Source organism: Labrus bergylta, chromosome 13, assembly GCF_963930695.1.
Source record: "Labrus bergylta chromosome 13, fLabBer1.1, whole genome shotgun sequence".
NCBI classification, from domain to species: domain Eukaryota; kingdom Metazoa; phylum Chordata; class Actinopteri; order Labriformes; family Labridae; genus Labrus; species Labrus bergylta.
In genome coordinates this window covers 10,202,976-10,218,039 of record NC_089207.1, presented here as the reverse complement: position 1 = coordinate 10,218,039, position 15,064 = coordinate 10,202,976, and the positions used below count along the sequence as shown (strand labels likewise).

The window sequence follows — 15,064 nt, the reverse complement described above, 5'->3', positions numbered from 1 at the left end:
AGTTATGACTGGCAGCATTTTATTGACATTCATCTGGCTGGTGTTAATTAAGTTTTTACATTGTGAGTTTATCCGTCTGTGTGGCTGCAAATTTGGCAACAGAATCCATGTGAATCTCTTCTCTGGTGTTGTGATTTACACTCGCGTGGTCAGTGGTTGTGTTGTCACTCAGTCTTATGTGTTTGTGTGCGCCTGTTTATCCGTCACTCCCTCTTATCTTTCCAGTGGAAAATTGACGTGTCACATTAGTTATTCTTGCAGCCTGCTGGAAGGGTTGAGATAGTAGCAGGTGAGGTCTTTTAAAAACCCAACCAAACCACAGCCACATGTCCAAGTCACTCCGTGAACATTACTCATCCTGGAGGCATGTGCGCTACACACACACACACACACACACACACACACACACTCACACACTCACACACTCACACACTCACACAAACACACATATGCAGTCTCTTTTTTTCCCTCTTTTTTTTTTTTTTTCAGGCAGTGTGGGTTGCATGGTCGAAGTCGTAAATCCGCTTGTCAACTCGGCAAGTAGATTTTTCTCAGAACTCAAGCGCTTGAAGTGAACTCTTAACAATTTGGAGAAGGACTTTAAACCTTTATTTAGGTGACAGGTTTTTCCGTTCACTACATTAATGTTTAATAAAAGTGGTACTTTCTGGATTTATTTGCTGCATTAACAATGCCTGAATGTTTAATCTGAACGAAGGGAATAAGAAGATTTACATGAGATTAATAACAACTAACAGTTAGAATTACAATGTGGTTACACATGCGTTTGAAATATCTTTAAATCAAGAAGCAACCTTCAGTGTTGAAACATAAAGTGCAAAAAACTGCAATTCCTCGAGTGTCCACTTGAGGCTGGCTGCAAAAGCCCCGAAAGTCACATACACAACCATTCTAAACTCCAGATTTTAACAGCAGGAATAAACATGTTTAAAGCTTGGTTAAAAACTTCTTTTCAAGGGCACACATAATACCGGGAGGTGATATGTTTCTTTATCACTCATCCGTTTTGAGTGTGATGACAGATACGAGGGACGTTGCAGATCATTGTGATAGGGGGGGGCTTGATGTAGCTGTTTGTCAGGAACACATTTTCACTGACAGACACCTGGTCGTCCCCTTGCTAATTTATCTTTGCGTGTGGCCCAGGTAGTTAGCATCAATGCTAAGCTGTCTTCTTCAAAACATGGAGATGAATAACTTACCTACTTGGTTGACGTTAAGTTCCTTTAAGACAGTTTTTCAAACATGGCCACCAACGATGGGCTTCAAAAGTTCAATGGGCTACATCACTGAGACTATGTCCATATGTATATACAGTCTATAATTAAAACCTTTATGTCTACTGTGAATATCTGTGAATGCTCAAATAGTTCCAGGTATTCCTTTATTCTGAGAAAGATAATACTACTCGAGTTGTTTACAAATGCAAATGCATGTTCCTCAAAGATTCATTGACATGCAGCAGCGTACTCTTCCTGCTATATGATGTCAGAACAAAACCTTTCTCTTTAAATAGTTCAACCACATTCTGAAGGAAGGACCACTATTGAACGTGTAGTATACTTATTGAGTCTATGCTTTCAAATGCTGACTGACCTCATGTTGTCCTCTTGTTTGTTTACGGTCTGCTGCTACGGCGTGCTTTGTAAACAACCAGAAAAAGCAGTTTGCATGGCTGGAGCTGCACCAGAGTTTTTGTAAACAAACATTGTGATTCGCTCCGTTAGGCCTTATCTGTAATATGCATAGAGAATACTGTGTTTAGAAGACCCCTATGATGATAGAAACGTAGAAGGAAACTCTGGTGCTTCAGCCGCTTCATAAATGGACGTCGCTGCTCTCAGAGAAGGACCTTAGACGTTCAAAATATAATTCAGTGGACTCCTGCTCTCAGACAGGATCCAAAGAACGCACTGGAGCTCACGCATCATTTAAGGAAAAATTATTTTGGTGCAAATGTGCTTTACTTTGCTGGACTTTCTTTGGATCCTGCCTCATTTTTACTGGCGATAGAAACATTGTGATACTCGGTGGAAATAGTGGAAAATTGCACACAAACATACCTCTTGTTTCTTATATACATAACTGACTGTCTTCTCTATTTATTTATTTTTTTCTACTGTTATGCAGCCTCCTGTTGCTCTTTCAAAGACAACCGCTGTTTATTCCCAGCAGGCCGCCTACAAATCTTTGAATTTTTCATATTTAGTAATCAAATTTAGTTGTTATCAAATTGAGCTTTAAGTACTAAAAGATGATGTGTACAAGGTGTTCTTGGTTTACTTCTGGACAAATAAGACCATTCAGCTACATTATAATATCTGGACTTAGGAAATTCCAATTTTTTCTCTTTTTATGTAAAACTGTGTGCATAAAAACCTGTAGCATCCTTTCTTTGTCTCTGTGAAGTTAAGCCAAACAGTCAAAGTAATCCTGTAGTTATCATTCCTGAGGTCTCTTGTTGTGAGTTTTGTGGAAGTCATATGATCTCTGAGAAGGGGTTTGTTCAGTCTCAGTCACCGAGGTGGTCCCTCCCTGCAGAGACGGCCTCTGTCATGGTCAGTCCCACTTTTTCCAGTCTTTTTTTCCCCCTGTCTTTTACTTAAGGGATGTGCAGGATAAGAGACAGTCTGGTTAAGTTTGTGAACTCAAAGACAGTTGATTCATTTTCGCAGGCCAAGAGTGCTTGAAGATGTCACAGAAGGAGCATTTTTTTTCATGTATAAAGATGAACATTGCCACATTGTAGCACCCTTCTTCCAATCCTTTTTCTTGTCCTCTCCCCTCAAAAAGGTTCAGGCAGAGGTCCTCACCACAACTATTTTTAACAAGGCCTGAAAGCCAAGCAGTGGACACACACACACACACACACACACACACACACACACACACACACACACACACACACACACACACACACACACACACACACACACACACACACACACACACACACACACACACACACACACACGTTCCCACAGACCCTTAGACAGGTGCCAACTTTTGTGCCGAAAAGTGTAGTGTGGTGTGTTGTGGTGGGGTGTGTGCTCGGGGAGTGACTGTAGGCTGGTGTCAGAGGAATGTCTGACCTCGCCGGCCTCTGCTGCTGTTTGGCTTTGATCGGACATTCCTCCAGAAGTTTCCACCTTCTGCTGTCACTGAGCCGCCGGCCACTCGTACGCTTTGAGTGTGGATGATGAAAGGAGTCAAATTAGATTTTTACTTTTCATTAACAATCAAACAGAATACAAGAAAACATTTGGAAAGTATAAAATATGAAATCATCAAGAAACGGGGTGATATGATAGATTTACTTGTTGTTTACAACTCTAGTAGATGTTTTACTTAGTAGTTATAAAAGTATTCTGTTGGCCAGGAACAATCCTACATTTGTAAAAAAAAATAAAAAACAGGTGACTCACCAATGGTCAGTCTTTCAGAAATACATTGAAGCCCATATTACGTCTTGAAATGTGCCCAAAAATCTGGTTAGAATTTTATTTAAAAAAAATATTTTTCATGTTAATAGGTGATACAAAATATCTAAAATATTTATCTTTCACTGTAAATCAGGTGAACAGGAATATTCATCTGCACATTTCCTTCAAATATTGTAGAGCCCAAAGGGTTTTAACAAAACAAGGTCAGAAAATATTTATTATTATAAAAAATATATTTATAAAAACCATTATTGTTGAGAATAACAGCAGAGGAATATTAAGGATCATACAACTTCAAACACTTCTATTCAGCTCCTCAGAGATCCTAGATGAGTTCCCTGATGATTCCCTGCTTCTCTTTGTAACTGGACTGTAAAGTAAATGCATTCTTTTTGGGACTGCTGTCAGACAAAGTTATATTAAGCAACATTATATTCAGTTTATATCCATTTAAAAAAAAATCTGATCAAATTAATGTGAACTAGTCTAACTAAAGTAGTGTCAAGTTATGATGTGATGTAAATAAATTAAACTACTTCATGAGGGGTGAAAGGAGTAGGATAAAAATGTGATTAAATGTCCTGAGAGCTTTGCTTTGATTAATCTTCTGATTGAGTATTTAAGAAGGAAACTAAGAAGAGTGTGAGAACGACCAATGAGAGATCGTATGTCAGAATTCCCCAAAACAAAGTCGGGAAAAGAGGCGACATTCCAGAGGACAAAATCAGTAAAACAATCCTCCTATGTGTTGGATTTCTTTGGTGAATTTGTTTGTTGTCAGTAATCTGAAAAATTAGCTGATTTAAGAAAACAAACTTAATTGGTGAAGAAAGAGCATGCCTTTAATGTTGATCAAGGGCTGCGGTGTGAGAAGAGAGAGTGTGTGTGTGTGTGCTTGTAAGACCCTCTGAAAGAGTGAGAGCATCTAAAGGGTGAGCAGTGAGTAAGGCGTCATCTTGAAGACGCTTTAACAGCACTGTTTCTGATGAGCAAGGGAAAAAAAAAACATGTTGCGGATGTGTTTTGAAAAAGGACAGGAAGTGTTGCGGCTGCGTGGGGAGAAAGTGTGGGTTTGTGGAAAAGCTTGTTGTGGGTGTGTGGAGACTCTTAAATAAAGAGACAGACGTGTGTGTGGAGGAAAGGGACTTTTGGAAAACCATTTAAGACGGGAAAGCTTTTGTTGCTTTTAGAACAGAGCGTGATGGTTTAGCTGAGAGACATTTGGAAATAGAGAGACAATGGAGGAAAGTTTCAAGTGAAGAGACGGTGTTATGAGTGCACACAGAGTGTCTTGCTCTGGTCTTAGAAAGCAGTCATGAGGAGAGACAAATTGATTGGCTGAGGAGGGAGAGGGAGGGTTACAGGGCAGCAAAAAGTCTCGAGGACATCTTGCAGAGGAGTGGACAAAGAGGCAGAGCAACACAGTGTCTACTGGCTGCAGGGAGAGAGAGAGAGTGAGTCTTGTGTGTTTTAAGATCTTGGGGAAGCAGAGGGGAGAAATCTGAGTGTGCAGGAGGAAGGAGTGCTGGTAAGGAAGAGAGGTGAAGAAGAGGACAAGGAGGGGAAGAGGGAGTCAGCCAGGCGAGTCAGAGGGTTAAGTTGTAAAAACAGGAGGAAGAGAAGAAGTGGACAAAGAGGGTGAGAGAGAGTTTCTCTGTGGTTGAAAACTGGCAGATGAAGAGCTGACTAAGGAGGAAGAGAGAAGGGAAAGAGGGCAAGAAAACAAAGAGGGGAGGGTGAGAAAATCAAGATTGATGGTGTTAATGAGAGGGAGAGTCAGAGAACAAGTGAGTAACAAGTCTCTGCTGCAAAACCAGAGACTGAAACACAGAGACCAAAATACCCATTGAGAGGGAGCTTAGTGACGGGAGCTGGTGTGTCTGAGTGTGCCACTCCTCCTCCTCCTCCTCCTTTTCTTCCTCCTTTTCTCCATGCTGTTGTTGGCCTTAACTTGCGGCGGGTCACTGGGGCGCCACTACATCGCCATGTTCGAGGCCACGCAGAACGTCCTGCTCAAGCCCACAGAGACCTGGAGGGAAGCGCTGCTGGACACCCGCGTCATGGACCTCTTCTTCACTGTGAGTGTCCCATCTTTCATTCATGTTTTTATCAGTTTCAGAGCTTCTGCGGGTTTCTGATTTTCAAAAGTGGCTCATTGTTGGAATTTTAGAGTCATCATTCTGTACTAAAACATGAAAGTAGTCACTTGAACTTTTGAGAGTTGCTCAATGTCACAGTTTAAATCTTACTGTAACATTCAGTGCACTCACACAGGTATACTGCATCACATCCTTTGTAGCACGGAGCATTCAGCTGCTCAACACGCTCTGATTGGACAGCATGATATTGACACTCTGCACTTTATTTCATTTAATTTCATACCTTTATTTATTAGTCCTTGCTTATTTGTTTATTATTGTGTTTATTGTTGATATTTAATGTCATACCTTTGTACAAAGAGAACACAGTTTTAAGCATACCTGGCCAATAAAGCTGATTCTGATTCTCAAAGTGACACTGAGGTTTCCCTCATTTCCAATGCCGTCGAGATTACAAGCACAGAAAAACAAGCAAAAACTTGCCAAGTGATATTCCTTACAAGTAATCATATAAATGCATATTTACTGATCTTCTTACATGTCATTATGTTCTCTCCTGTATGTTTGTTGTGGTCTTTGGTGATTGATGTTTTTAACGCTCTTGGTGCGAGGCAACAGAAGCTTTATTCCTCAATTGGCAGTTATGAAATATGTCAACTTGCGCTCTTTTATACAGGGCAGGAATAACAAACTGAGGTGTACACATGAAGACACATTGTAGTGGGACTCACACTAAATATGCTTAAAGTTTTGTCACTTATACTTACCTATATGCCAAAAGATTTGATATCTATCATGTCTTTGATTCTGTCTGTATCTTAAAGAACTGGCACTGTGGAAAGAAGAATTCTCCCTCCTGTCACATTTTTTCTTACTCTTTAATAAACACACTAAAAAATTCCAAAACAATACTTGACTTTAGTAGCAGCATGTCTTTAAATTAGTACACAGTTTTACATTGAGCTCAATGCTGCCGGTTAAGCTGCTTTATCTGAGAAACAAGCGGTGCACTGCCAAGACTTTCCGGGTAAAACTCGGCTCTAGAATTCCTGTTCCAGGCCAGGGAGAAGTTGATATAAATAGGCTATAATAAACCACGAACTGTATGAAATGATTGATTAAATAACTGACTAAATTGTCACACATCTTGTTGAAACCTGAATGTAAGTTTGACATTGACCTGGTCACACTGGTTTTAGACTGTTGTCTTTGTTTTACCTGCAAAATCAAACCTCCTTTACATCAAAGCTACATAACAATGAAGGAAAAGGATCAAATTAACTCGACTAAACCTGCAGATCATTTCATGCACTCTGATGAATGTTATTGTATGTTTCACTTTATCTGTTTTCTGCACTCTTGTGTCCGTGCGTTTGTTTCCATCCATGGAGGTTCTCCTGTCAGGGAGGTCGTCGTTCAGATCCAAAGTGATGGCCTTCTTGTCTCGTACATTTCCATTACAGTGCTCTTCTTACACCCTTTCCCTCCCGCGCTCTGCATGGTGGGTTATTTATGATAAACAAACAGACAGTTTGCCTTTTCATGTTGGCTCACTTGACCTCCTCGTTTTGGTACATGCAGAGTTTTTACTAGTTTAGTGGGTTTTTTGATGCACCATTAAGTAGATTTATTGGTGCTTTGCACTGAGGTTGTGTTATTGTGAAGCTGTCCACTGGACCGCCCTGTGAAATGAATGTGTATTGTTCGTGCAGTGACTTTGTGTGTTTTAAGAGACGGCCCACGCTGGGTAAGAAAACGAGAGAGAGAGAGAGGGACAAAAGTGTGGAACAAACCGGTCAGCTAGCTCCTCTTTCATCATCTGATACACTTCTCCATAAAGCTTTACATGTCTTAACAGTCCTGTCCTCTAAAGCTTTTGCCTGCTGCTACCTGTTTCTCTGCATTTTGTGTCTCCAGGAGATTTGTCAAAAGCTGCTCTGTTACTGCTGCTCTGACTCTTTCTGTCGGCTGCATGTTTCTGACTTGAACACAGCTTTACTTTTATAGCTCAATGCACGTACACAAATCCTCGTCTGCTCACTGACATGTATAGCTGCGGGACATTACACACAAACTTTAAGTTGGATACTGTTTAGCTTAGTGGGCTTGTTTGATGATTAAGCATATTTACAGCTCAGCTAAGAAAATCTGTGATGATAGTCATTATTATTATTTAAAAAGTCATATAAATAACTTATGTTCAGAGTAAATAATCAGACCAGATGCCATTTCTTTCCTGTAATGTTGCTGCAGAACTAATAATATATTTCCATTCTTAACAAAATGGTCCCATTTCATGATGTTGAGAAGCAGATCTTCCTAGTTAGGTGATTTTAAAGCTTTAAAACAAAATGTGGAAACAACATGGATATTTTGTTTAGTGCCCACTTACAAAGCTTATTTAAGAAATACGTTTATTGCTGTTTCCTGTATTTCCGTATCGTTAATATTGGAGCCCGACTGATTAATTCACCGGCTGATGATGTCAGCCGATAGCATATCATGTGACTATCGGTATCAGCAAATTTTATCTCCTATATTCTGCTATAACTAACTTTACTCAATTAAATTTTATTATTTATATTTATATAGTTTTATTCATAATTGTAAACTTGTAACTTTTAAAAAAGTTGAAGAGTTTCAGTGCACTCTTGTTATTCTGGCCAATAAAGACTTTTGTTCAACTGTAAAAAAAAAAAAAAAAAAAAAATATCTATATCTATCTTTTAATTTATCTATCCATCCACAAAGATCGAAGAGAGATATCGGCCGATATATCGACATCACAATTTTTTCTCTCCCTAAAGTATCGGCCTCAAAAATCTCATATCGGTCAGGCCTTGGTTAATAGCTTAGTATGATTTTGTGCCTCGTTGTTGCTGCAGCATTCGTCACTTAAACTTCTCAAATTCTGCTTTACCTTACTTATAATTAGTGTTAATGCTAATACTAAACATTTCTAACAAATCTTACTCAATGTGGACAACAGTCACGACTTAATACTGCATACTCATCATGAGCACAACAAACCATGGAATGCAATGAATGAATGATGAATGAATAACAAACCCTCAGGAGTCTCTTTCTGCGTTAACATCAAGGATATCTCAATCAATAAATCAAATGTATTTATAAAGCACTTTTAAAAATGGCAACAGCTACTGCGCCAGCTAGCCCGGCCTTATGTTGGCGCCTCATGTAAAGAGGCTATCATCCTCCAACAGGCGGTCGGGTTTGACTCCAGCGCTTGGCACTTTGCTGCATGTCATTCCCCTCTCTCTCATCCATTTTTCCTTCTCTATCCAGGCATCAAAGCCCCCAAAATAAAATGAAAATCCAGCAACAGCTGTTTAAAGTGCTGCTGTCCATGGGGCAGAACAATACAATTAAAAATACAGAAGGAGACAAAAACGACAGACACACACCAAAAAGAAAATGATGATGAAACAACAGAAGGTCAACACTTTTGACAGTTTCTTTGGTGGTTATAGTTTTTCTTTTAATGTAGCTGATGTGACTGCAGAAACAGACCAACATGAACCACTCTGAAGTTTTGAAGTCATTATTTAAATAAAAGTTGTTGTTATTAAATCTACCAATGCTCATTCTTACTTTTTCTGTGCCCCAGTAAAAGTCTGATAATCAGCATTCATTGACAGCCATTTGTATGCTTTTAGACTTCTTCTTAATTCACATGGCAATCACAAATAACTATAACCGTCTCCAAACAGCGCCCGTAATCAGAGGGTTGAAACACAAAGCGCACAGGCGTAATCAAGCCTTTGATTGGCCGGCAGCAGCAGCAGCACTTTGGCATGAATAAAAATATTTGTCATTTTTCGGTCGCTTGTCTTTGCTGCTGGAATCTGCAGGATGTGTTTTGTGTTGGTTTCAGTTTTCAGACGTCCAGTCTCATCTCCCGCTCTGGTATTTCTAGTAGCTCAACTGTTTGTTATTGTAGGGCTGCTGTGGCACCGTCAGCTGTCCGAGTGTGAGTGTATGTGTGTGTGTGTGTGTGTGTGTGTGTGTGTGTGTGTGTGTGTGTGTCTGTGTGTCTGTCTGTGTCTGTGTGTCTATGTTTGTGTAACAGCATCCCTCTGGTTGTGTTGCATGAATTTTTGTTTGTGTTGGGGGCATATCCGTCTCTGTGGGATAGTGTAAATATGAGATGTCAAGTTTGTTTGTGTGTTTTTAAGTAGTGTGTGTTTATATAAGTTGGTTTATGTGTGTTTGTGTGTGTGTGTGTGTGTGTGTGTGCCCGTGTGTATGAGTCTGTGTGTTTGTATATTTATTCAATTTAATGGGGTCCTTTGCTGTCTCAGCTGCCGCATCTCCTCAGCTGTGAGAGGTAACAGGCTGTGTGTGTGTGTGTGTGTGTGTGTGTGTGTGTGTGTGTGTGTGTGTGTGTGTGTGTGTGTGTGTGTGTGTGTGTGTGTGTGTGTGTGTGTGTGTGTGTGTGTGTGTGTGTGTGTGTGTGTGTGTGTGTGTGTGTGTGTGTGTGTGTGTGTGTGTGTGTGTGTGTGTGTGTGTGTGTGTGTGTGTGTGTGTGTGTGTGTGTGTGTGTCTGTCTGTCTGTCTGTCTGTCTGTCTGTCTGTCTGTCTGTCTGTCTGTCTGTCTGTCTGTCTGTAAAGAGGGGTACACAGAGACACGTGCCGTCAGGGTCACAGTCCACATCATACCAGTGGGGGGATTAGAGCCTGGCCCCAGGATTAGGGGCCCCCCCTGTTAACTACCGCAGTAACCCACCCATCACTCTTACACACAAACTCATCACCCTGTTTGAGGGGCTCCGTGGAGTCGTGGTCCCTCTGTGCGTGGGTGTCTGGCTCCGGGGCTCCTTCACTGGTCTGTGTTGTAAATGTCTGCTCTGACACAAGGAGGTCTGTCAGTCTCGGATTGGAGAGTTATCATCGACCATATTTTAGTTTCTTTTTTAGGATAGTTTAGGATAATAGGGTTTTATGACAAGGTGAAAGAGAAGTCTAAGGACGCAGCTAAGTCATTGATATTAATTCAGAAAGGGTCAGAGTTACAAGGCTAGTTAGCCCAGGATTTTAAACAAATGCACGTTTTGTATAGTTTAAAAAAAGAACCCCGATACCACTATGGCTTAAATCAAACTCGTTTCTTTGCAGATCATCGATCAGCTCTAACAGATGGATTACTGTGCTAAATTTGACCTTCAGTACTTTACATAGTAGTGCATGCACACTAAAGCTGCTTTCACATGTACACTCCTGGAAATCTTTTAGAGGATTTCAGGAGGACTGCTTTTGAAATCCTCCTGATCTGGTTGTTTGTTCACACATGAACCTCACAGCGGGAACAATCAGGGTCAGAGAGGAGGGAAGGCAAGACATGGTGTAAAAAGAACGACGCAGAACAGCAGTGGTGGACAAAGTAACACACTGCGCTATGTGTCCCTCAAATTAGAAAGATTGCTTTTATATCAATGCTAAGTGACGTTTGACAGAATCAGAATATCAACAAAAGAGTAGAGAAGAACATACCGGTGAAGAGAAAACATAATGCAGCAGTTTAATTACACGCACGGAGATGGTAACGATGGCGTGCAGACAGTCTAAGGTCAACTATTTGCTGTGCTTTTATTGAAGTAAACGTGTGACAGACACGACAATAAAACGGCTGAACCGAGGGCCTCGGCTCACAGGATGTCTACTAATCAGAAGATCGGCAGTTTGATCCTCGACTCCACCAGACCTCATGTGACAGTATCCTTCGGCGTATCCCATAATTCTCCCAAAGGCAGGGAACTTCACAAATAAATAGATGATATATCACTTACCCAGGTCATGACTCATTGGCCTGAGGGTCATGATCTCCCTTTAGACTGAGAGAAAAAGGACACATTGTCGTATCAGCTTAATAATTGTGAAGCGTTTAGCGGACATTTTACTGCTGAGAAGATGCTTATTCTGCCAGAGTGTCATTCTGTCCCCCAGGGTCTTTTACTGAAGTCTCTGTTCCATTCAGCTGGTGACAACCACGCCTCTGAGTTCCTGGGATTGAGGGATTGCGGGTGGCTTGTCGACAGAGTGGAAGAAATATTGCGGCAAAAAAAGAGTAATGGTATGAGGTGGTGAGGAAAAGGCTAACAAGAGAATCAGGGATAAAGGAGAGGCATATATGTTTTTTTTTTTACAGTGGAGACAAAGAAGAAGACAGAACAGAGAAAGACAATTTAGAGAAGGAGTGGATGTAATCTGCAGGAGAGAGAGAGAGAGGTCTCGGGATAAATGGGCCGTGCTAAATTGAAAACCTTGTGCGATTGTTGACCTCCTTCAGAAAGAAACCCTTCTACTTTTGTCCATGTTATACCTTTTGACCGGAGTGCACATTTCCACTCAAACAGAACGGAGAGTAAGGAGAAAAGAACAGTGCAAAAAAATTAAAAAAACACACACGCTCTGAAGCGACTGTAATTTTGACTCGAGCTGTGTTTTTGTGTGTTTTTGTTTCTCAGGGTTTTCAGTTTCTGTTTTGGCTCGGAGTGATTAGAGAGCGGCAGCAAATTGTGATTGAGTGTGTAGCCGCATGCAAACGCAAACACACACACACTCATCCAAGATCAGTGGATGCATCTGGTTTATTTCATCGCATCAAATGGATATCTACACAGACGCACTCCAGTAACACTGCAGGAACACAATAACCTACTTCACCTCTTCAGACACAATGGCAAACACACACACAGACACTTTAGTCCTCCAATACTTTAACCAACACATCTACGGGCAAAAAGCTGAATTCATGGTTGTTTATAGAGGGGTTACTCTGTAGCTACAGTACAGATGTTTTGTACAAACTGCGACTCGAAAATGTGGAAAATGTGCATCAGAATTTCCCAGATCTTTTCCAAAGTGACGTCATTAAATTGCCTGTTTTTGTCAAAGTAACAGTCTAAAACCCGAAGACCCTCAATGTACGACAATCCAAGACAAAGAAACGCATCAAAGGCAACAGGTTATCCACAATAGTGAGCAATTACTTCTGTGTTTGATGGATTCTAAAAAAAAAAAACAGTCTTGGTGTGTAATCAGCTGAGCTCATATTGCGAACACCACCACATCAGCAGCACCATTTTAGCATTTTTAGTCTTGATGCAAAATCATGATGAAATACTTCTCCACTATTCATTCACCAGATTAGATATAAATGGACAGTCTGGTCGCCGGTAGCCTAGTGGTTATGTTGCGCCCCCCCATGTACCGAGGCTGAAGTCCTCGTCGCAGCGACCGTGGGTTCGACTCCGACCATTTGCTGCATGTCATCCCTCCACTCTCTCCTCCCATAATATGTCATTCTGTCTCTCTTCAGTTGTCCTATCCAATAAAGTGAAGACCCAATAAAAATCTTAAATAAGGAAATAATGGACAATCCAATACCAAGCTGTTTTCTCAACATCTCATTCCCGTTATAACACATTTGTTTATCTCATTGCTTTGAAACGTGTTTTCTTGTGATATTGGGATACATTACTGGAGATCTAGACAATGAAACAATAGGCTGGTCAATGTGTGAGCCGGATCATGACATGCCGGCGTTTGCTACTCTGGGGATGCCTGACATATAAATTGTGATCCTGAGTAACTAACGAGAAAGCACTGACAAGGCGGTTAACAAACAGTGTGGATGCATATGCGCTTAAGGCTTCTGTATTTTTTCTATCATGTTATGAGGTTTAGACTGTGATAGCAGCGTCTTTAATGTCCTCACAGAGATATAAATACCAGAGCACATACAGTAAAGCATTTTGTGTTTTCCCAGTAAACACAATCAGTGTGGAGTGCAGGGACTGATGAGGCTGCAGCACAGGCTGATTCCCGTCTGACTCGGCCTGCAGGCAAACAGTAACCCAATCTGAGCGAGAGAGAGAGAGAGAGAGGGGGAGGGGAGGTGGAAAAGAGCGAGCAAAAGACAATAAGCTGGAAGCAGAGTGTTGATTTGAAAAAACAGAAAGATGAGCCTCTGAGCCCCCCTGAGGAAACAGACACCAGGCTTTGTCTCCTTCTATAAATATCATAACTCACTCCACTTCTCTTTTCTCTCTCTTCATTTATTCCCTCTTTTCCTCTCCTCCTCTGATTGTAAAGTTCCTCTCATATATCTTTCTTTATCTTATTTCCTTCACCCTCCTCGTCTGCCTTTTCTTTTCCTTTTTGTTAAAGCTATCGTATCTTCTCAGAGATACCTTATGTAGTAATAAACCGCTCCAAACCCAAAGTTAGCGCCGAACGTCGGCTGTGTCTGTTTAAAGGAAAGGGAAGGTTTAATCTTTTAAAATGAAATGTAAATGATGTGATTTTTTTTCCCCCCGGTTTGCTAGGGTATTCTGCTTGATTATGGCAACAATTATAATCACGATTATTTTTGATTGATATTGAGATCACAATTTCTGAGTACTCAAGAAATAAATAAAGTGTATAATCAAAATAAATAAACTATGTTTTTTTTGAGGTAGTGGTGAAGAACTCTTGGGGCAGAAATTTAACAACAAACGCTTTAACATAACCAAATGGAACAAAACCTACGGACGAAACAGACTACGTTAATCTTGATTCTCTTGTTTTCATGATTGTGAGAAGACAGAATGGTAATTGAAATGAATACTTGTTGAATTGTCCAGCTCTATAATGTGTCCATTTTAGGGTGACGAAATGATGATTAAAAAATAAAACGTTTTGCAGCAGCCCATTATAAAAATCATAAATTAGACTCTATAGTCTGTCTGATGTGGACGAGAAGATTCACAGACATCGTAAAGGCGAGACCACACATGTGCAGGTACATAGGCTGTGCTGCTCTGACCGGGGGCTGGCGGTAACACGCGTTGAGCTTACATGCAGGCAACCTGGGATCAAATCCAACCCTGCCCAATACATCTTTTTGTGGTTGGTGATGAACGAGATACGACTTGCAAATCTCTGCTAACATGTGCGTGAATGTGTGAGTGTAAGTTTTGATACTTGGTCGAAACATTGACATTTAATCAACATCTATAAATAGTTGGTGAAAAAAAAAAGACTTTTCAAGATCTTTAAAACAGCGGCCAAAGTCGTCTTTAAAGGTCTACAGAAAATAACCTGCGGGGAAGTCGTTCTATCGTAGAAGCTTGTTGTGCTACTGTATTTTTACTGGACACATTTTAGAATACTAATGCCTCCTACAGTATCAGACTTCACCAAGCCCTTCATTAGTTTTATGTCTGCTCTCTTCCTACTTGATGAAGCAAATTAAATACACACCACATTTTAATACACGCCACATTATCATCCATGTTGTTGTTGTTGTCATTCAGAACAGCTTCTCTGATCCTAAATCCATTGTTTAATCAGCATGCAAAATCTACTGTCATCTGATCTGCATGCACAAAATGTTTCCATATTGTTTTTTTTTTTGTTCCCTTTCCTTCAGTCAACCCACACACCCACACACACACACACACACACACACACACACACACACACACACACACACAC

The 15,064-nt window shown here is 40.6% G+C and overlaps 1 protein-coding gene across 1 annotated transcript in view; it reads left to right on the top strand.

Moving 5' to 3' along the window:
- xpo4 (exportin 4) overlaps window positions 1–15,064 on the top strand; it is a 53,704-nt gene that overhangs the window by 15,828 nt on the left and 22,812 nt on the right. The window contains exon 7 of the mRNA XM_020632029.3: window positions 5,430–5,542. Coding sequence (XP_020487685.2) covers window positions 5,430–5,542 — 113 coding nt within the window. The remainder of the gene's footprint in view (window positions 1–5,429; window positions 5,543–15,064) is intronic.